This window comes from Hippopotamus amphibius, chromosome 7, assembly GCF_030028045.1.
Source record: "Hippopotamus amphibius kiboko isolate mHipAmp2 chromosome 7, mHipAmp2.hap2, whole genome shotgun sequence".
Taxonomy (NCBI): domain Eukaryota; kingdom Metazoa; phylum Chordata; class Mammalia; order Artiodactyla; family Hippopotamidae; genus Hippopotamus; species Hippopotamus amphibius.
Genome location: NC_080192.1, coordinates 109,060,277 through 109,082,170, shown reverse-complemented (window position 1 = coordinate 109,082,170; position 21,894 = coordinate 109,060,277). Strand labels below are relative to the sequence as shown.

General features: G+C 34.8%; 1 protein-coding gene across 1 annotated transcript in view; it reads left to right on the top strand.

The window, feature by feature from the left end:
* Window positions 1-21,894, top strand: part of GTF2A1L (general transcription factor IIA subunit 1 like) — a 47,620-nt gene that overhangs the window by 4,656 nt on the left and 21,070 nt on the right. The window contains exons 4-6 of the mRNA XM_057742841.1: window positions 6,360-6,415; window positions 8,269-8,353; window positions 9,365-9,954. Coding sequence (XP_057598824.1) covers window positions 6,360-6,415; window positions 8,269-8,353; window positions 9,365-9,954 — 731 coding nt within the window. The remainder of the gene's footprint in view (window positions 1-6,359; window positions 6,416-8,268; window positions 8,354-9,364; window positions 9,955-21,894) is intronic.

Sequence of the window (21,894 nt, the reverse complement as noted above, 5' to 3'; positions counted from 1 at the left end):
AACAAGACAGTCTTTCTTCTTATTCTCTTCTGCATCATTCATAAGGAAATGAAGAGGAAGCACACGTGTCCTGTAAAACTGCATTATAGGCCTTATTCCTATGCCTCTTTATTTCTAGGTACTCTACAATAGGATTCTCGAAGTCAATAGCCTCATAAAATTGAAATACTTTTTAATTATATATTCTTATTGTACGCTTTTAAAAACCTGACTGATAGCCTAAACTTATTCTACAACCTTTTTATCTCTTGATAACAAGTTCAAATTAAATCTACAATGGAATAACTCATTTGCCTTTGTCAGTTCCACCTTTAAAATTTGTTTGCCCTGTTGTATTTTCTTTGACTATTATCCATTTGTTTAATAATTTGCTGTATCTTCAGTTGTCAACTTTTTTTTTTTGGTCTCAGGACCCCTTTACACTTAAATATTGAGAACCTCAAAGTACTTCCTTTTATGAGGGTTGTAAGTATCTATTTACCATATTAGAAATTAAAGCAGAGAAATTTTTAAAATGTTGATTTATTAATTTAAATAATTGATTGTATGTTAATATATATTTGTTAAAAATAACTGTTTTCCAGAACAAAAAATATTTAATGAGGAAACTGGTATTGTTTTACTTTTCTGCAATTCTAGTTAATGTCTGCCTTAATACAAGACAGCTAGATTCTTGTATCTGTTTCTAAATTGAATCTGTTGTGATATGTAGTTTTGGCTAAAGTATAAGAAGAAAATCTAATCTTCTACAAATAGATAATTGGAAAAGGAGGACTTTTTTTTAATAGCTTTTTCAGGTAATTTGGTACTACACTAAAACTCAACAAGTGGCAGTTTCTGAAAGGTTAGCTGCAAAGTGAAACCTGAAACCATATCAGTGGACTTTTTGTGTTGTTAAAGTTCACTGGTGTATATTGCACTTTGAATGACTCTCTAACCCTTGTGTAATTTTGTAACATACCTTGGTGACTTGGAAGATATTGGTTTGTTAAGTTATATATTTGACACATTGTTCACTATATAGGATAAAGAATCATATGTCTCCACACATCTCATCAAAAAAGTGTTTAAGTATTGGAAAGGAATGAAGCTCGCTGTAGTGGATATAGTTTCCAAAATTCTAATTTTTGCTTGAAAGCTTGAATTTTATCATTGCCAAACAAATACTGTCAGTTTGTTTTCCTTGACGGGAACACTCAGTTCATTTTCAAAAAACTGCCAAATACCCAAATCTGAAGAACCATAATTTCTGTCAGTTTTTTTTTTTCAAGTAAAAATAGCGTTTCTGGAAAAAAGAAGTTAGCTAGATCAGCTCCCAACTTAAGACAATAGCACCATTGCATTTCCTCGTACTTCTGTGTACTTCTCTATGTCACAGAAATGCTTTATATGTTCTTCCCATTTCCTCACACAGAATATTGAAAGGAAGTATAGTTGAGGGTTGAAATTTAGTAAAAATAATTCTTTATGGTCACATTAAGGAATTACTTAAGTGAAACAGTTTTGTTGTTGCTGGTTTTGTTTATTTTAATTGTGAGTAAATAGCAATGGGGAATAAATACAGTCAGCAGTAGTAAGGTTTGGTACTTACAGGCTTGATTCATGTGCAGGTGCCTTCAGTTTTATTCATCATGGCTTTGTGCTCTCAGTGCAAGTGTCAGCACCCCCTTCCCCCCAATATTTAGTGAGAAATGAAAAAGGCATATATTTTGATACTATAAAAATAGTTTTGACTTTATGAGCACCCTGAAAGTATCTTAGGGACCCCAGGGGTTTGTACATTAAACTTTGAGAACTGCTGTTCTATTCTTATATTCTAGTATATATAATTTGTATATAAATTTAAATTTTATATACTTTTAAAAAATGCTTAATGTTTTAGAACATGTTTAGGTTCACAGCAAAGTTTAGAGAGGGTACAGAGATTTCCCATATACACCTTGCTCCCACTCAGGCATAGCCTCTCCAGTTATCAACATCCCCCACCCGAGTGTACATTTGCTACAATTGCTGAACCTGCATTGACACATCTTAAACACCCAAAGTTCATAGTTTACATTATCACTTTTGGTGTTGTACATTCAGTGGTGTTGGGCGAATTTATAATGACTTGAATCCATTGTAATAGTTTCACACAGAGTATTTCCCTTGCCCCAAATATCTTCTGTGCTCCTCTTCATCTGTTCCCCTCACACCAATCCCTGGCAACCACTGATCTTTTTACTATCTCCATAGTTTTGCCTTTTCCAGAATGTCATATAGTTGGAATACTATAGTATACAGCCTTTTCAGATTAGCTTCTTTCAGTTAGTAATATAATTTTCATGTTCTTCCATGCCTTTTTCATGGCTTGATAGCTCCTTTCTTTTCAGCACTAAATAATATTCCATTGTCTGGAGGTGCCATAGTTTATCCATTCATCTACTGAAGAATGACATCTTGGTTGCTGCCAGGTTTGGGCAGTTATGAATAAAAGTACTATAAACATTTGTGTGCAGGTTTTTGTGTAGAAATAAGTTTTCAACTTCTTTAGGTGAATACCAGGGAGTGTGATTGCTGGATCATATGCTAAGAGTATGTGTACTTTGGTAAGAAACTGTCAAACTGTCTTCCAAAGTGGCTGAACCATTTTACATTCCCCAGCAATGAATGGGAGTTTGTAGCTCTGCATACTTGCCAGCTTATTGATGTTATCAGTGTTCTGGATTTTATCCATTCAAATAGGGATGTAGTGGTATCTGGTTGTTTTAATTTACATTTCCCTGATGACATATGATGTGGAGCATCTTTTTTTTATATGCTTATTTTCCATTTATATATCTTCTTTGGTGAAGTGTCTGTAGGCCTTTGGCCCATTTTTTTTTTTTAATTGGGTTGTTTGGTTTCTTATTAAGTTTTGAGAGTTTTTTGTGTATTTTGGATAACAGTCGCTTATCAGGTATGTCTTTTGCAAATATTTTCTCCAAACTATGGCTTGTCTTCTCATTCTCCTGACATTGTCTTTTGCAAAGCAGTTTTTAATTTTAATCAAGTCCATCTTATCAATTATTTCTTTCATGGATTGTGCCTTCAGTGTGGTATCAAAAAAGTCATTGCTATACTCAAGTCATCTAGATTTTCTCTTATGTTATTTTCTAGGAGTTTTATAGTTTTGCATTTTACATTTAGGTGTATGATCTGTTTTGAGTTAATTTTTGTGAAGGGTGTGAGGTCTGTGTCTGGGTTCATTTTTTTTGCCTTGGATGTTCAGTTGTTCCAGAACTGTTTGTTGAAGAAGTTATCTTTGCTCCATCATGCTGCTTATGCTCCTTTGTCAAAGATCATTTGATTATATTTATAGAGGTCTATTTCTGGGCACTCTATTCTGTTCCATTGATCTATTTGTCTTTTTTTTAAACCATATTACACTGTCTTGATTACTGTAGCTTTATAGTAATATAAAGCTTATAGCTTTTAAGTCTTGAAGTTGGGTAGTGTTAGTAGTTCAACTTTTTCTCCTTGAATATCATGTTGGCTAGTCTAGGTCTTTTGCTTATAATCCACTTTTGAGAGAGAAATAGGATTCTATTAATAATAACCTCAGAATAACAGGTGTAAACTAGGACTGTCCTGAGCACACTGGGACATGTAGTCACTTTGTCTATGATTGCTTTATTTCTAGGGCAATTCAAATCACCTTATGCTGTTTGGTCTTCATGTCACATAGTCTTTTTGATGAAAGCATCAGTCATTGTGGGAGGAAGACAGGGAAGAACCAGGAACATTGAGAGACTTCTTGGCTTTCATCTTTGAACATTAAAACTCTTAAACTTCAGGTACAAACTGTATGTCCAATTGTTCTTGAACTTGGATCTGTTGAAAATTTCAGCAATGCTGTTGTTTCTTGAGGTGATTTGAGTTAGACTATTCAGTTTGGTCGTCAGAGATAGCCAGGGTAGTCAGAAAGAAGAAATTTACCAGTTTTTGCACCTCTTGAATGATGTGACTTAGATATTACAGTTTGGAATGGTTCAAAGTGGGACCAAAAATTGTTAAATTATTAACTGCCTTAATGTATCAAAGACTTTTTGGTGTGTAGGGGAAAATACACTTATAAATGTGAATGTTATGCTATATTATCTTTTTACAAAATTCTTTAAATTATATTTGTCGGATTAAATTCTTTATTCTAAATCTTATTGTTTGTGAAATTTGCTATTTCTAGAATATATACATGAAGACCAAAATTCTGACGCTTTAAGTAAAAATGTATTCAGTTAAAACTTAATTGGTTATTGAAACTATCTTGAGTATTTTAAAAAGTGTGTTTCAGGCACATATAATGGTGTATATAGTTTGTGAAGATATGTGAATGGTGAATATCATTTGTGAATTTAGCGTCAAAATTAAGTAGGAGATGCATGAAACTTTACTGTAAAATTTTGCTAGTTCAATTCTTTTGATGGCTGTAAAGAAACTCTTAAAACTCTCTTTTAGCTCTGTTTGATTTATATGAGTAGAGAGAATTATCCTTTGGGATTTATTGCGGAGTATTTAAAAGGGGAGAATTGTTGCTATTTTTCCTCAAGAAATTCATTTAATTGCTTCAGACAGTTTGTTAACAGATTTTTGTTTCCTCTCAGGCTATGGCTTAAGCTGTACCAGCCTCAGCTTTGCTCACTTCAGCTAATTAAGACTAATACCATTGTGTTCCTGCCACTCCAATTCTTTCTAATTTAGCCTTTCCAAGAGAATGCCTGTTAATAAGCAAAGCCATAGATGACAGAGGATAAAGATAATTTTGTATTTCATTAAGCATCAATCTCTGTAGCTTCACTTCTGTCTTAACGTGGGAAGAATGGTTAGTTAAAAAGAAAGTGCTCTTCTGAGCTGTTTGTTGTATGTGATGGAGCCATTCTAGTGTCAGAAATGGATCCGTGGGGCAGTTTTTGTTAATACAGTATTTGAAAAAAATACCATAAAAAACATTGCATTCAGTACATATGTGCTGCATAAACACGCTAAAATGTTTTTATTTTTATTAAAGAAAAACAAAATGGTCTTCTAACAGTCAGGTTCAAGTAGTAAAATGAACCTTGAGGTAAGGTTTAAGGTTACGTTGGTCAACTGAGATCCTTCTAGTAACTATTTGTTCTTTAGACTTATTTTTTAAAAAAATTTTTATTGGAGTATAGTTGATTTAAAATATTGTGTTAGTTTCAGGTGTACAGCATAGTGAATCGGTTATACATATACATATATCCACTCTTTTTTAGATTCTTTTCCCATATAGGTCATTACAGAGTATTGAGAAGAGTTCCCTGTGCTATACAGTACGTCCTTATTAGTTATCTATCTTGTATATAGTAGCCTGTATATGCCAGTCCCAATCTCCCAATTAATCCCTCCCTTCCCCCCCCCCGCCCCCGGTAACCATAAGTTTGTTTTCTACATCTGTGACTCTGTTTCTGTTTTGTAAGTTCATTTGTACCATTTTTTTAGGTTCCACACATAAGTGAGATCATATGATATTTGTGTTTCTCTGTCTGACTTCACTCACTATGATAATCTCTAGGTTCATCCATGTTGCTGAAAATGACATTATTTTGTTCTTTTTCGTGGCTGAGTAATATTTAGACTTTTAAAAATGATTATATTTACAACCATTTGGCCAACCTTTTAGATGTACAATAAATGAAGGGATAGTTACCATAGAAAATTGGTGATAATAAAGGAAAGATAAATGAGATTGTAGGTTTAATGCAGGTTGGGTTGGTGTTCTCCTAAGAATTTATTCTCTTACAGTTTTCTTTGCAGTTTACCTGAAGTCCTGCAAAGACTTCAGGAGACATGTTCTTATTCATTTATTCCCAAAACTATATAGCTGTGTTTGCTGACTTGGTCAAAGTACTATAAATAACTTTTCATGAATTGAATGAATTGAAATTTCTTTTGAACCTATAAAATTTAGAATGGTTTATGTTGGGTTACATTTTTTTGCTCAAAATATAGTTTTTTGGAAATATACCACTTTAACAAATATTACTTTTTCTCCCTTATGAAAAGTTGTAATGGAGGTTTAGTGCTACATTGACTTCCTAAAGACAACCTAGGTTTTGTTATGGATTTCTATAGTATAGTATACTTCATTGCAATGATATTTCCTTTTGGTACTTAAAGTATAGGTTAGTTGTAAGTCTTTATGTAAAATTGTTGGAAAAAGATGTAATTAAATATTTTATCTCACTTGGAATTAGTTTAGAATTGATCATGGATGAACATGTTAGTAATGGAAAATGTTTTTAAAAAATAAGATTTACTTAGTAATTTTATTAAATTGGTAAGTTTTAATGAATGTGTAATGTTTGTTTTCTATACAGCATCGTTAGTTATTCCTGCTGATAGAACTCTTCCCAGTTTTACCACAGCAGAACTGGTATGTAGCTTATTTAAAATATATTTTAAAAGAGATGCCCCAGTTTTAGTGAATGGTGGCAGAAGGCTGGGCAGAGATGTAATTTGTAATCCTCCAGTTGAATGAGAACGGATGTGATAAGGGATAAGGAGACAGAAATAGCTTCTGTAACATAGGTGTTTCAAAAATTCAGGAGTTCCAGAATTAATATTTTCTTACCAACTTTTCCTATCTTCCAGAGCAGTTGTTAGCATCTGCCAAGACTGTACCTACAAGGTTAGGAAATTTCTAAAGTTACATTGTATGGAGTTTTAATACACTGTATAATGTTATATATTTGATGGATCTTAAATAGATGATTTTGATATGGTGTTTTTTTCTGATTTTTTCTTCTGGAGTTGAGGCACAACATAGTTCTTCTTTTTATTTAAGTGGAATATTTTGATTATTTTTTACCTTTGTATAATAGATGTTAGATTTTTTCCCCTTAGGATTTAGGGGCAGAAGATAAAATTAAAACATGTATAGAAAATTAAGTAGTTTACAGGTGGAGGAAAATAGACCTTTTTCTCTTTTACCTTTCTTTGAAGGTAAAAGATGATATCCACTGTTTTTCATTTCCTTTAAGCTACCTTTCTAGGGTACAGAATTTTAGTGGGCCATTTATTTCTGTTTCTTCATTGAAAACAAGCAAAAACTGTACCCCTTACCAGGATTTTTGAGAAGAATGGTGCTGCTTTTGATGTGACACCAGTGAAGAAATATCTCTGCCTTTGAAATTCTTGGAAATACCTTTTCTCCTTGTTAAAGAAATAATATACTTCTAAAGAATAAAAACAAACAAATTTATAAAGTTAAAAGTGATAGAGACCTACAGGATTATGTCCCAAAGATAACTGTTTTATCTGTACGATGTATTTGAATTTAGACTTCTTTCATTAAAGTTACATTAATTTTCAGGATAAAAGTAAAATCATTCTCTGTACTGTTTCTGTAATTTTTTTTTAAATTTAGTAATATAGGTGGATGCTTTTCAATGCCAGTTAAATATTGATTAGCCTTAGTGGATGTATCACAGTTTAATTAATCTGTTATTTATGGACATTTAAATTATTGCTAGTATTTTTTAATATAGCATTCCATTGATTATACTTGTAGATATGTCTTGGTGTATTTGTGTGATAATCAGCTAATAAGAATAAATTCCTAGAAGTAGAATTTCTGGGTCAAAGATTATGCATGTTTTCAATTTTGGTATATATTACAAAATTGCCCTCCGAAAGGATTGTACCATATACACTCATATAAACAGTGGTCTGAGAGAACTGATTTTTTATCACATCCTTACCAACACTGGGTTTTATTTATCAATCTTTTAAATTTTTGCAGGTCTAACAGGCAAACACGTTTTTTGTCTTTTCATTTAGCATTAAAAAATTTAAAACTCTAGGGTTTAATTATTCCAAAATAAAAATTATACACTATTGTGTTATTTGCTTTAAAGTAGCATTAGTGATCAACTTATGGACGAGAGGACTCCTATAAACAACTCTGGTTTTTGTATTTGACATTGTGAGGATCAGTGGCCCAGGCAAAGCTATGTTGTGGGCGAGTTTTATGAGTCAATGTTCATGTTATTTATGAAGTCTTACTGACTTCATTGCTAATAGCCATAGAACAGAATTCCTTTTATTTTTAATGAGATGATCCTAATCAAATATTAAAAAGCTGTTTTATTGAGAAAGTCCAAATATTAAGGGCTACTATTGTCCTGTTAACTTTAATCAGATTTTTTTTATCGTCTATGAGATTGGGGAAAAAAAGTTCAAGCAGAGTCCTTTTCTAACTTTCTAATATAAAATTCTCATATCTAGGGCACCTCAAACTCCAGTGCAAACTTTACTTTTCCTGGTTATCCTATTCATGTACCAGCAGGTGTGACACTACAGGCTGCATCTGGTAAGAGTATAGCCTAAAAATATTTTGTGTTTAGCATTGGTACTGACTTCTGGATATTAACTTTCATGATTTTAAATAAACTGTATACCACAAGTTATTGAAGTTCTAGGAACTTTTAATAAGGCTTACTTAAAAGTAATAATAAATGGTGGTTATTATTGTTATGGAAACAATCTACTGCAAAAGATACTAAGCCTGACTACTAAGGCAGGTACTAAGCTTGTCCTGTATTTCATTTCTAGTTCTCTTTTCCAACGTTGTATAAGATGCTTTATATAGGTTTTCTCTAATTCAAGTCAGTTACCTGAATTTTGACACGTGTCCCTACTAGCTCTAATCAGTTAGATTTATTAACCTTTGCCTTCTTTCTTATTGGAGATTGTATAAGAATATTTGAGGAATTTGGAGATTAAGTAACCTCTGCTTTTCAGAGAACTGTTGCTTGATTTGAAAGAGAATCATACCTATTTTTTTGGTCATTACAAAGTCTAAGCTGAGCACCTGACTCAATGCTCAAAAAATAAGTTTCTTCTTTTTAGTATTTTAAAGAAAGGGGGGGAAATTTGATAACTTCTGAAATTATTAAAACTTTTTTGGATAGCCTTGTCTTACAGTTGTTATATGGTATCTTATACCTTAAGTATATGAAATACATTCTCCAAGATTAGGCTTCTTAAAATCCCAATTTGGGTTGTTAACACTGTAATTTATTGAACAATGGGAGAGGTGCATGGAATAGATCTTGGTGGCCTGTTTGTCTCTCAAAGTGTGCCATATAAGCAATAGTGGGAAAAAGCTAGAGTTAAAGCAAGATATATTTTTTTAAAATAAGAGTAATACATATTTATTGTAGAAAACATGAAAAATCTGAAAAATAAAAGAAAAATTCCTAGAGATAACCACCATTAACATATTGATGTATCTCCTCCCAGCCTCCTGTGCATAAGATTTTTTTTTTTTAAGGAAATTAGGATTCTGTTATACTTACAGTTTTGTTTTCTCCTGTTTAAGGTCACCTTTATAAAGTTAATGTACCAATTATGGTGACACAGACTTCTGGAAGAGCAGGTATTCTTCAGCATCCAATTCAGCAAGTATTTCAGCAGATTGGGCAGCCTTCAATAATACAGACCAGTATTCCACAATTAAACCCATGTTCTCTTCAAGCAAGTACTGAAAAATCACAGAGAATGGAAACTGTGCTCCAACAACCTATAGTTCTTCATTCTGGGACAGTGGATTGGAAACATTTAGAAAATGCTACCAGTGGTATTCTTGTACATCCTGGAAATGAGCATAAAATCATGTCTGAAGTGTTATTGAGTCAGCCGGAAAGCTCTCAGTATATCAGTCTTCCAGGTGTTGTACTTCCTCCACAGGTCTCTCAAACAGATTCTAATGTGGAGCCAGTGCTCAGTGTTTCAGCTAGCATGACTCAAAATCTGCATGGTGGGCCCCTCTCCCTGGGCCCTCAGGGGCCTCAGCACCAACACATGCCTGATGTTCAGCTTCATGCTCTTAGAAACAGGATGTATGGATATGATTCTGTAAAACGGCCAAGAAATACAGAGGAGCCCAGCAACCTACCTGTCTCAGAGAAGGTAGTTCTATGTTCAACTTAATGGTATTAGGAGATAAACAGTAGCCAGTGATGAGATGTCCTGAGTGGCCTTTTTTTTTAAACTGTAAGGTTACTCAAAAGTATGTTTAGTTTTTTCCTTTAGAAGATTGTTTCTTTATTATTTTTAATATGACTATCAGTTTTTAAAAGTATTCACGCTCAGCATTTCTAAACTTTTAGTTTTGGTTAATGAATTTGAATATTTCTTTAAAGGAAATGCATTTGTTTTGAGGTAATCCTTTTTACATCTCCCTTACATTGTGAGAATTGTCTTTTTTTCTGCAGATAAACTTTAAGATTCAGAGGTGCATCCTAGTAATTAAATGAGTATTTTGAGGTAATTCATTGTCATACTTAATATACAGAAGAGGTCCAAAGTATTTTTTTTCTTGCTCTACCTAATTTTCCTAAACTCCCATATGAAGGTTTTCTCTATATGAGGAATTATCTTGCTAGTAGATACTTTGTTTCTCCATTTCCTAAAATACTAGTTAACTTAATTTCTTTTGGAATTCAAACCGCTAAGAAATAGCTCCTAATTAATTTTCCATATTAAAAATAGGTTTACATTATTAATTTCTAGTGAATTCATAGTAATGGCAGAAAAATTCATGGAGAATTTCACATGATAAAATTAAGAAATCTTGTGTTATCTTTTTACAAATGTAAAATATATCTTACAGCTAATTCCATTTATACAATGTAGTGACGTATGACAAATAATTCATGGTTTGTGTCTCTGGCTAACGGTTTAGTGGCCCTTTAGAACCACTATACTAATGTAGTAGTTAAGTGTCACCTTAACACTTTTCTAGATAGAAGGGGAAGGTGTGAGGTGTAATGAGGGATAAAGAACAAAGAACATGTCTATCAGAAACCATTTGACTTGTTCTAGAATGTTTCAAATGTTTGAAGCCTGTTCAAAATCTTTCAGCAAGTCTGTTTTTAGTTTTGTTTGGTATAATATATTAAGGTTAAAATATTTTTTGTGTATTTTTTCATTATATTTTTCACATAATATGTAAAATTTAAGAAACGTAGGATAAACTCACAATTATGAAACATTTGGTTTTGAGAGAAAATATCTGTAAAATAAGTGTTTTTATCACATAACTTTTAAAGGCATTTTGCTCTTGGACTCTGTATGAACCTTGAAGTTTTCTGGTGTGATGATTCCAGGACTTACTCTGTTACTTATTAGATGTCACATTGTACTTTGTTTGGATATGGAGAAGTAGATTAGTTAAGGGAGATTAAGGATTGTTTAGGGGGTGGTGGTGAAGAGTTTTTTTTTTTTTTTTAAATAAATTTATTTATTTATTTATTGGGTCTTCGTTGCTGCCTACGGGCTTTCTCTAGTTGTGGTGAGCATGGACTACTCTTCATTGTGGTTCCCCGGGCTCCTTGTTGCGGTGACTTCCCTTGTTGCGGAGCATGGGCTCTAGGTGTGTGGGCTTCAGTAGCTGTGGCACATGGGCTCAATAGTTGTGGCTCATGGGCTCTAGAGCACAGGCTCAATAGTTGTGGCGCATGGGCTTAGTTGCTCCGTTGCATGTCGGATCTTCCTGGCCCAGGACTCGAACCCATTGGCAGGCTGATTCTTAACCACTGCACCACCTAGGAAGTGTCAAGAGCTTAAGTTTTAAAGCCACAATAGGTTCAAATTCCAGATTTACTACTTACAAGCAAGCTATGTAATGTTGCACTCTGAAATTGTTATAGTGTGTAAACTGGGCATAAAACCAACCTCGTAACTTTTAGAATTATCAGAGGAATATATAGAGCTTTTAATACCTTCTGTCACCACAATAAGCTTTAGATTAGTGCTGTTATGCTTTATAGGCATGTGATATATTGGATAACTTTTCATATAACTTGTTGATTGGTTGGTTTTAGAATGTATCTATATATAGAATGCAAACATCCAAACATTCAAAAGAATTTATAACATTAAAAAATTTACTGTAGGATATCTTAAAATATTAATAGTAATCTGGTAAAATTTATACTGATATAATTTTCAAAAAATTCTGTAAATAGCTCTTTATAAGTAGCTTTTCAGAAATTCTTATTACTAAAGCAAGTTACAATTAGCCCTACTTATTTAGTTTTCCTGTGTAGACTGCTAGAGATCTTGTTTTTATGTAGGTTTAACAGTATTACTGTTTCATAAAGTATATTCCTGACAATTTTTGATGTGCTCCTATTTTAAAGTGCATATTACTATGTTAAGTTTTTCCTTAGTATAGGAGTTTTGTTTTCTCATCTTATAATGCTATAGAAAATTAGAAACTCAGGTCTTCATTGGAACTCCAAAAAGTAGGAGTAGAAGGAGAGAAATCGGTATGGGGTGTATCTTCTCCAGCTCCTTTTTATCTCTTGCCTGCTCTCCCCACCATCTTTTTTTTTTTTCCTTTTAATTTTTTTTTATTTTTTAAGCTCTTTATTGGAATATAATTGCTTTACACTCTTGTACCAGCTTTTGAGGTACGCCAAAGTGAATCAGCTGTATTTACACATATATCCCCATATCCCCTCTCTCCTATGACTCCCTCCCACACTCCCTGTCCTGGCCCTCTAAGGCATCTGCCGTCATTGAGTTGATCTCCCTTTGTTATACAGCAGCTTCCCACTAGCTATCTATTTTACAGTAGGTAGTGTATATATGTCTATGCTACTTTCTCACTTCGTCCCAGCTTCCCCTTTGCCCCCTGCCCCCCCAAACCTGTGTCCTCCAGTCCATTCTCTGAATCTGCATCCTTATTCTTGGACTGTCACTGGGTTCATCAGTACCATCTTTTTTGTTTGTTTTGGATTCCGTATATATGAGTTAGCATACAGTATTTGTTTTTCTCTTTCTGGCTTACTTCACTCTGTATGACAGACTCTAGGTCTGTCCACCTCATTACATGTAGCTCCATTTCATTCCTTTTTATGGCTGAGTAATATTCCATTGTATATATGTGCCACATCTTCTTTATCCATTCATCTGCTGATGGGCATCAAGGTTGTTTCCATGTCCTGGCTATTGTAAATAGTGCTGCAGTGAACATTATGGTACTTGTTTCTTTTTGGATCATGGTTTTCTCTGGGTATATGCCCAGTAGTGAGATTACTGGGTCATATGGTAGTTCTATTTGTAGTTTTTTAAGGAACCTCCAAACTGTTTTCCATAGTGGTTGTACCAGCTTACAATCCTACCAACAGTGCAGGAGAGTTCCCTTTTCTCCACACCCTCTCCAACATTTATTGTCTCTAGATTTTTTCATGATGGCCATTCTGACCAGTGTGAGGTGATACCTCCTTGTGGCTTTGACCTGCATTTCTCTAATAATCAGTGATGTTGAACATCTTTCCATGTATTTGTTGGCCTTCTGTATGTTGTCTTTGGAGAAATGTCTATTTAGGTTTTCTGCCCATTTGTGGATTGGGTTATTTGCTTTTTTGGTATTAAGCTGTATGAGCTGCTTGTATATTTTGGGGATTAATCCTTTGTCCATTGCTTCGTTGGCAAATATTTTCTCCCATTCTGACGGTTGTCTTCTTGTCTTGTTTATGGATTCTTTCGCTGTGCAAAAGCTTTTAAGTTTCATGAAGTCCCATTTGTTTATTCTTGATTTTATTTCCATGATTCTAGGAGGTGGGTCAAAAAGGATCTTGCTTTGATGGATGTCATAGAGTGTTCTGCCTCTGTTTTCCTCTAGGAGTTTTACAGTGTCTGGCCTTACATGTATTTTTGAGTTTTATTTTTTGTGTATGGTGTTAGGAAGTGTTCTAATTTCATTCTTTTACATGTTGCTGCCCAATTTTCCCAGCACCACTTATTGAAGAGGCTGTCTTTTTTTCCATTGTATATTCTTGCCTCCTTTGTCAAAGATAACCTGCCCATATGTGCTTGGGTTTATCTCTGAGTTCTCTATCCTGTTCCATTGATCTTCCTTTCTATTTTTGTGCTAGTACCATACTGTCTTGATCACTGTGGCCATATAGTATAGTTTGAAGTCAGGAAGCCTAATTCCACCAACTCCATCTTTCCTTCTCAAGATTGCTTTGGCTATTTGGGGTCTTTTGCATTTCCATACAAATCGTAAAATTTTGTGTTCTAGTTCTGTGAAAAATGCTGTTGGTAATTTGATAGCGATTGCATTGAATCTGTAAATTGCTTTGGGTAAGATAGTCATTTTCACAATGTTGATTCTTCCAATCCAAGAACATGGTATGTCCCTCCATCTGTTTGCATCGTCTTTGATTTCTTTCATCAGTGTCTTATAGTTTTCTGCATACAGGTCTTTTGCCTCCTTGGGCAGATTTATTCCTAGGTATTTTATTCTTTTTGTTGCAATGGTGAATGGGATTGTTTCCTTAATTTCTCTTTCTGTTCTTTCATTGTTAGTGTATAGGAATGCAAGAGATTTCTGTGCATTAATTTTGTATCCTGCTACTTTACTAAATTCATCGGTTAGTGCTAGCAGTTTTCTGGTAGAGTCTTTAGGGTTTTCTATGTATAATATCATGTCATCTGCGAAGAGTGACAATTTTACTTCTTTTCCAATCTGGATTCGTTTTATTTCTTTTTCTTCCCTGATTGCTGTGGCTAACACTTCCAAAACTATGTTGAATAATAATGGTGAGAGTGGACACCCCTGTCTTGTTCCTGACCTTAGAGGGAATGCTTTCAGTTTTTCACCATTTAGGACAATGTTGGCTCTTGGTTTCTCATATATGGCTTTTATTATGTTGAGGTAATTTCCTTCTATGCCCATTTTCTGGAGAGTTTTTATCATAAATGGATGTTGAATTTTGTCAAGACCTTTTCCTGCGTCTGTTGAGATTATCGTATGGTTTTTATCTTTCAATTTGTTAATATGGTGTATCACATTGATTGATTTGCGTATATTGAAGAATCCTTGCATTCCAGGGATAAACCCCACTTGATCATGGTGTATGATCTTTTTAATGTGCTGTTGGATTCTGTTAGCTAGTATTTTGTTGAGGGTTTTTGCATCTATATTCATCAGGGATATTGGCCTGTAATGTTCTTTTTTTGTGACATCTTTGCCTGGTTTTGGTATCAGGGTGATGGTGGCCTTGTAGAATGAGTTTGGGAGTGTTCCTCCTTCTGCTATAATTTGGAAGAGTTTGAGAAGGATAGGTGTTAGCTCTTCTCAAAATGTTTGATAGAATTCACCTGTGAAGCCATCTGGCCCTGGGCTTTTGTTTGTTGGGAGATTTTTAATCACAGTTTCAATTTCTGTACTTGTGATTGGTCTGTTCATATGTTCTATTTCTTCCTGGTTCACTTTTGGAAGATTGTACTTTTCTAAGAATTGATCCAGTTCTTCCAGGTTATCCAGTTTATTGGCATACAGTTGCTTGTATTTCTCTCTCATGACCTTTTGTATTTCTGCAGTGTCCGTTATTACTTCTCCTTTTTCATTGCTAATTCTGTTGATTTGCATCGTCTCCCTTTTTTTCCTGATAAGTTTGGCTAATGGTTTATCAATTTTGTTTATCTTCTCAAAGAACCAGCTTTTAGTTTTATTGATCTTTGCTATTGTTTCCTTCCTTTCTTTTTCATTTATTTCTGATCTGATCTTTATGATTTCTTTCCTTCTGCTTACTTTGGGGTTTTTTTGTTCTTCTTTCTCCAGTTGTTTTAGGTGTAAGGCTAGGTTGTTTATTTGATATTTTTCTCGTTTCTTGAGGTAGGACATATTGCTATAAAATTCCCTCTTAGGACTGCTTTTGCTGCATCCCAGAAGTTTTGGGTTATTGTGTTTTCATTGTCATTTGTTTCTAGGTATTTTTTGATTTCCTCTTTGATTTCTTTAGTGATTTCTTGGTTGTTTAATAGCATATTGTTTAGTCTCCATGTGGTTGTATTTTTTACTGATTTTTTCCCTGTAATTGATATCTAGTCTCATGGCATTGTGGTCAGAGAAAATGCTTGATACGATTTCAATTTTTTTGAATTTACCGAGGCTTGATTTGTGACCCAAGATGTGATCTATCCTGGAGAATGTTCATGTGCACTTGAGAAGAAAGTGTATTCTGTAGTTTTTGGATGGAATGTCCTATAAATATCAATTAAGTCGAGATGGTCTAATGTGTCATTTAAAGCTTGTGTGTCCTTATTTTCTGTTTGGATGATCTGTCCATTGTTGTAAGTGGGGTGTTAAAGTCCCCTACTATTATTGTGTTGCTGTCGATGTCCCCTTTTATGGCTGTTAGCATTTGCCTTATGTATTGAGGTGCTCCTATGTTGGGTGCATAGATATTTACAATTGTTATATGTTCTTCTTGGATTGATCCCTTGATCATTATGTAGTATCCTTCCTTGTCTCTTGTAATAGTCTTTACTTTAAAGTCTAATTTGTCTGATACGAGTATTGCTGCTCCAGCTTTCTTTTGGCTTCCATTTGCATGGAATATGTTTTTCCATCCCCTTACTTTCAGTCTATATGTGTCCCTTGGTCTGAAGTGGGTTTCTTGTAGACAGCATATATAAGGGTCTTGTGTTTGTATCCACTCAACCAGTCTGTGTCTTTTGGTTGGAGCTTTTAATCCGTTTACATTTAAGGTGATTATTGACATGTATGTTCCTATTACCATTTTTTTGATTGTTCTGGGTTTGTTTTTGTAGGTCTGTTCCTTCTCTTGTGTTTCCTGCTTAGAAAAGTTCCTTTAGCAATTGTTGTAAGGCTGGTTTGGTGGTGCTGAATTCTCTTAACTTTTGCTTGTCTGGAAAGCTTTTGATTTCTCCATTGAATCTGAGTGAGATTCTTGCTGGGTAGAGTATTCTTGGCTGTAGGTTGTTCTCTTTCAGGACTTTCAGTATATCCTGCCACTCCCTCCTGGCCTGCAGAGTTTTTGTAGAAAGGTCAGCTGTTATCCTGATGGGTTTTCCCTTATATGTGATTTGTTGCTTTTCTCTTGCTGCTTTTAATATTTTTTCTTTGTGTTTAATTTTTGTTAGTTTGATTAGTATTTGCCTCCATGTATTTCTCCTTGGGTTTATTCTGTATGGGACTCTCTGTGCTTCTTGGACTTGATTAATTATTTCCTTTCCCATGGTGGGGAAGTTTTCCACTATAACCTCTTCAAATATTTTCTCAGACACTTTTTTTTTCTTCTTCTTCTGGGATGCCTATGATTTGAATGTTGGTGCGCTTAATGTTATCACCAAGGTCTCTGGGACTATCTTCCATTCTTTTTATTCTGTTTTCTTTTTCATGTTCTGTGGCAGTTATTTCCCCCATTCTATCTTCTAACTCACTTATTTGTTCTTCTGCCTCAGTTATTCTGCTGTTTATACCACCAAGAGTATATTTAATTTTGGTTATTTTGTTATCTAGTACTGTTTGTTTGCTCTTTAGTTCTTCTGATTCCTTTTTAACTGTTTCTTGTAGATTTTGGATCATCTTTACTATCATAACTCTGAATTCTTTTCCAGGCAATTTTCCTATTTCCTCTTCATTTATTTGGTCTTGTGTATTTTTACCTTGTTCCTTCATCTGTGGCATATTTTTTTGTCATCTCATTTTCCCCCCACTTTGGACGGGTGGGATTGTGTTCCTGCTGGGTCTTGGTGTTAAGTTGAGAACCTCTGGGAGACCTCACGGTAAAGGATATTTCCTGGGAACTGGGTTTCCCTGTTAGTCCAATGTTTTGGCCTCAGAGCTCCCACCTCAGGAACATAGGCCTGACACTGGACTTGTGTATCAAGATCCCACAAGCCGGTTGCTGCGGGGTTCCTGGGGTCTGCTTGGGCCTCAGGTCCCCCGCTGGCCTCCAGTAACTGTTCTATTTGTGGAGAGACACGATCTCCGCATCTTCCCACACTGCCATCTTGACTCCGCCCCTTACAGTGGACTCTTGAACAGTGCAGAGGTTAGGGACGCTGAGCACCATGCAGTCGAAAATCTGTGTATAACTTTATAGTCAAATCTCTGTATCTGTGGTTCCACATCCACAGATTAACCCAATCACAGATCTTGTAGTACATATTTACTGAAAAAAATCCATGTATAAGGGGCCCCACACATTACAAACCCATGTTGTTCAAGGGTCCACTGTGTAATATAAAATTTACCATTTTAACCATTTTTAGGTGTACAGTTCAGTGGCGTTAAGTATGTCCACATTGTTGTACAACCATCACTACTATTCATCTCTAGAACTTCCTGATCATCCCAAACTGAAATCCTGTACCCATTAAACAATAACTCCCCATTATCCCCTCCATTCAGTATTTGGTAAGTTCTATTCTACTTTCTGTTTCTATGAATTTGACTACTACTAGGTAGCTCGTGAGTGGTATCATACAATATTTGTACTCTTGTGATTGAATGCTGAAAATGTGCTGAGTAAAATAGGCCATTCATTTTATAGCATATATGGGAATTTCATTTTTTTTAGAGCCTGAATCATATAATTTTTGACAACTTTTAAAACCAAGTATTTTTGGAATCTGTTCCTTCTTCTCCATCCCTAGTGCCATTGCCCTAATTGTCTCTCATTTGGGGTAATACAGTTTCTAACGAAGTTATTGGCCTCTAGTCTCTGCTGGTTCTTATGCTACTCCTCCCAATCCATCCATCCTAGAGGTTAAAGGCTTCAGGGGTCAGAAATATTTTGAATTCCTTCTCTATCCCTTAATGTGACTTGGGCAAGTTACTAGTTCCTCATTTGTAAAATATATCTACCATAGAATTGTGATGGTGGGAGGATTATGTGAGATAATGTGAAGTGCTCAGCAGCATACTGCCTAGCACGTGGTAAGAGCTCAGTGCACATTAGCTATGGTTTCTGCTCCTCATGGCTGCCATAGATTTACTCAGCATGCAGCCTGCTTAACATGTCACTGACTGCCCATCAGTTACAGGATAAAATTTAAGGTCCTCGTAAGAAATGAAAAAACAAAAATAGTAAACAGAAACCTCACAGTTGAGAGACCTGAAGGGGGTGCTCTCATGCCCTGTGACTATAGGGGAGCCCAACTGGAAGAAAGACCCCTCTTCTTGCCTGATGACAGCTTAGCCAGTGAATAGCTATGGACTTTTTTGTTTACTATAGCCCTCCCAACTTCCTTTTCTTCTCTATATAAGCTTTCTTCCCTTGAGGAGACTTGCACATGGCTTTGCCATGGTTGCACACCCCAAATCTCTGCAGATCCTGAATAAACCTATCTTTGCCTGAGAAATATCTGGCAGTCTGTTGTGTTTTTTTAGGTCAGCGTTCTTAATGTGGCATACAAGGACCTCCATGTTCTTTTTCTGCCAGAGTTTCTTATTCACTCTTTCTTCATTTCATGCCTACTACTTTACTGGGAACAATAAACTGTGAGCAATTATCTGTGTTAACTAGTTTGTTTCCTGCTTCTCTTTGCTTTTGTTATCCTCTCTGCTTTGTTCCTGGCTTTTCTCCCACTGGCCTTTCTTCTGTTTAATTACTACTTACCCATTTATTACTTCGTCCAGAAATCTTACTTTAATACCTGTCTATCTACCCTCTCCCCTTTCATCATTAGGTTGGATGTATCTCTTCTGTGGTATCATAGCACCTTAAACATGTATCTGTCATACAGTAGTTAAAAGATACATTAAAATGTCCTGTGTGTATTGAGAGGTACATTTTGTTAATCTTTGTACACCCAACACCTAAGAAAATGTGTGTATGTATATATGTATACTAGAATACAATAGTATGTTATACTGTTCATATATATGAATTTATATATGTGTGTATATATATGTATACTAGAATATAAGCTTTAAAAGAAGATCTGTGACTAGTTTATTTGGCTCAGTAGTTCTCAACTCTGGCTAAATATTAGAATTATTGGGACATTAAAGTGTTCAGGTCTGCTACAAGAGATATGGATCTAATCGGTCTGGAGTGGGGGTCCACTCGTGAGAGTTTTCTGAGATGATTGTAATATGTGGTTAAGATTAAGAACCACTGATCTAGCTCAGAATCAGTTTATGAATGAAAATGGATGGAGTGAGGGGATTAGAGAATATATAACTTTAAGTAAGAGCTTCTATTTTTCTTCCAAATCCATTCTGATATTCCTCTAAAAGAAAATATCATAACAATAGTTATTTGAATTCATGGTTCAGTCAATTGAGCACATATTTTTTGAGTCACTATATGCTACTTCTAAATGAATATCTCTAATTCAGATTTTTAAACCAGGTATGTGATATTTTTATTTCTTTATAGAAAAAAAGCCAATTTAACACAATGCTTTTCTTTTGTTGTTGTTATTTGTTAAAATATGTTGAAGTATATTTCATCCCAAATAAGAGTAGAGTGGCATGGGATACTGCTGTACATGGTTAGGTAATATATCGTCGTTATTGCCATTATGTTATGGGAAATACCTGGATTGAATTTCTATTAAGATTTAAAGAATAGGTACCCTGACATTATGATTATAGGCAACTGAATTTCACATAGTTTAGTTTGAAAATGTGAAAAGAAAGTATGCTTAGGCTTCTCCTATTTTACCTTTATCCCCACATATGGGTATGAAGTTCTTTCAGTCTTTACCAGCCATTAGAAAACTATGGTCCTTTCATTAGAGGAAAGATTAAGTTGAAAAGGTTGGAAGCTGGATTTGGTGAACAAAGCCATATCTTGAAGTGTACTATGCATTTGCTTATTGTACTACCCAACCACAGAAGCTGTATGCAATTGATGAAGCTTCTTGATGAAGCTGAGAATCTTGGAAATCATTGAGCTGGTTTGTTTTAGAGCAGAGAAAGAAAACTAAAGCAGTGCTTCTGTCAGATGACATCATCTGCACTAGAAATGTTCACATTTCTTCACGTTCAGCCAGAATTCATAGAAGAATCAGCAGTGACTTTTCTTTAACATTCAGCAGGATAAAAATACTAGTGCTTCTCAGGGCAGCCAGCATCAGATTTTAATCATATTTGCACATTGGCACATTAAAAAAATTCCTGTGTTGTGAGAGCTTTTTTGGAAACTGGAAACTGACATGTAATAATGAAGTTTTTTAGCTTAACAGAATTTGGTACTCTATACTGATGGAGCCCCTGAGATGCTTGGCAACACATGGTTTTGCTGCTTCAGTGGAGAGAGCATTGCTATGTCTATTTCAGCACATGACATACATTAGTGCTGAGACACAGCCAATAATTCTAAAGAAGTTTTGTCGGTTGCCATGAAGCTCAAATACATTAGAGTGAAGGTATTGAATCATTATCTTTTCCAAGATATTTGTCAAAAAATGTAGGGAAAGTGTTATATTCTTCTTTATGCAGATTTTTTATGGCTTTTCAAAGGAGAGTGCTTGAAGCCTTGAGTGATCTTTGGGGAGACATTTACTATTTTTGAGAGACAATGAAAACCTCCTAATAATTTGACATGGAGATGTTCACTGATCTATGTAGTGGATGTTTGGCCATATGAAAGGCTTAAATCTTTCTGTTCATGGGCTTGCAGTATCACTTATGGATGTTGCTGCAAAACTGCCTGCTATTTTGGTCAGACTACCACCTTGGAAAAGGAGATTGGAGTCAGATAATCGTATGAACTTTCTCATGCTTGGTGGAAGTGCTTCTAAAGAAAGAAGTTGAGAATGACAAGACTCTTTTGCAGTTACTGATATTAAATTTGGATTTGTAATCTTACTCCTTTCCCTGAAGAAAAAGGACCTCACTGATATAAGTAAAATAAGATGATGCTACGTGAACTCAGTTACAAGAGTCCTGGAATCTTTAGTAGTTCTTAATAAGCTTATACTAATCTGGTAAAGTAACATGATAGCTCTGATTCATTTTGTAACAAAAGATCATGCCGTTTAAGGTTTTCAGTACTTGTTGCTATTAAAATGAAAAAAGCCAGTTCCAACATGTGATTTAGGCCCAGGACTAACCTTACCGTAGTTTAC